This window comes from Acyrthosiphon pisum, chromosome X (assembly GCF_005508785.2).
Source record: "Acyrthosiphon pisum isolate AL4f chromosome X, pea_aphid_22Mar2018_4r6ur, whole genome shotgun sequence".
NCBI classification, from domain to species: Eukaryota; Metazoa; Arthropoda; class Insecta; order Hemiptera; family Aphididae; genus Acyrthosiphon; species Acyrthosiphon pisum.
The window spans coordinates 26,450,142-26,451,910 of record NC_042493.1 but is presented as its reverse complement, the minus strand read 5'-3'; the positions used below and the strand labels follow the sequence as shown (position 1 = coordinate 26,451,910).

Here is a 1,769-nt window from a genome sequence, read left to right as displayed (position 1 = left end):
ACGGTTTAATATATAAGGTTCCATACATAATATTATGATAATATACCAACATTTCCCGCATAAATTTAAATAATATTATAATTACTATTTATTGAAAATAATCATAGATCCAAACGTCATAGATTGACTGTATAATAAACAAATCTTTGTAGTAGTTGAGTTACAGATTAATATAAAATTACCTGTAATGGTATTATATTATCTATAACAACATAGTATCCATATGTATTATTAATATTGTATAGGGATTGCCTGTGATATTTATATTTTGAAGGTAAATTTTATTAATCTCTAGAAGGTAACTTTTATTAACAGTATTTCTGAGTTTTATTTAAACAACAATACACCCACCACACAGTTATTAGTTTACGATTTATGAAATAAATTTAATAAAAAGTATCTCTTAAATCGCCTTTTAGTTTTTACCGAATATGGATTACCAAACTGACTCTGAAACAGATTTAGACACTCCTCAAGAACCAACAGCTTCTACATCAGTGGTCAAGAAGCCAAAAACGTGGTTATATGAACACAAGTATCAGAAAGTATGGGAATCAAATCCAAAGTATTCTAAATGGATAAGTCATAGCAAAAAAGGAATTGTATATTTTCATTGTAAGGTTTGTTTATGTGATTGTAAAGGTGGTTTATCGGCTGTTATTAAACACAATAAATCGAAAAAACATAACCAAAATTCAACCAATATGAAAGTTACTTCTGTATTTGATATGCCTTCTTTGACCAAAAGTAAAGAAGTGATAGAAAATATAAAAACAACTGAGATCCGTATTGCATCTTTTGTGGCTGAACATAATATACCAATAAATGTGACTGATCATCTTGTAAAATTAATCAGCTCTATAAAACTAGAGCCTAATAACTTGGCAAAGTTAACATGTGACAGAACAAAATGCACTTCCATCATCAACAACGTCATAGGTGCCACTGGATTTGATGATCTTGTACAATACATAAAAAACAATAAGTTTTCACTTTTGGTCGACGAATCCACTGACATAAGTGCTGTAAAAAACTTAGCTCTTGTAGTACGTTTATGCGATAATTATAAAGTTGATGATCAGTTTCTTACGCTTCTCCCTGTAGCCAATGCAACTGCAAATAATATTTATCAAGTCATTACAAATTTTTTTAACAGCCACAATATTCCATATAAAAGCAATTTAATTGGGTTTGCTGCTGATGGAGCCAACACGATGATGGGGAATAAGCATTCTTTAAAAAGTCTGCTTATAAATGATATTCCACAATTATTTGTTTTAAAATGTGTGTGTCATTCATTAGCACTATGTGCTGAATATGCATGCCGAAAACTTCCTGATGAAATTGAAAAAATGTTACGAGATATTTATACGTACTTTAGCCACAGTTTTAAACGACAGCATGAATTCGAAGAGTTCCAACATTTTTTCGATGTCAAGCCCACAAATTATTACAATTAAGTTGTACCCGATGGCTGTCATTACTAATGGTCGTAAGACGTGTTTTGCAACAGTATGTACCTTTATGTTCATTTGTTAATATAACATTTGTTATATTTTATTTTTGTAAACTATGTACTTACATAATAAAATGTTTATATATTAAAACTTTATAATTTATCGGACCACCTATAGTATGGAATCACGAATCACGATTCAAGTGTCAACTATATTGAGTTAATGAGTTATATCTTATATGAAACTAAAAAAAAAATTCGAAACTTTTGGTGATAAAAATTATTTTGGGGGAATTTTGGCGATTTTTTTTAT

At 29.2% G+C, this 1,769-nt stretch overlaps 1 protein-coding gene across 1 annotated transcript; it reads left to right on the top strand.

Moving 5' to 3' along the window:
- The first annotated feature begins 431 nt into the window (after window positions 1-431).
- On the top strand, window positions 432-1,460 carry LOC103308782 (E3 SUMO-protein ligase KIAA1586-like). Its single transcript, XM_008182810.1, has one exon. The coding sequence runs from the start codon at window positions 432-434 to the stop codon at window positions 1,458-1,460; it is 1,029 nt and encodes a 342-aa protein (XP_008181032.1).
- The last annotated feature ends 309 nt before the right edge of the window (window positions 1,461-1,769 follow it).

Coding starts and splice junctions, on each gene's coding strand:
- LOC103308782 (XM_008182810.1), top strand. CDS start 432: ATGGATTACCAAACTGACTCTGAAACAGATTTAGACACTCCTCAAGAA.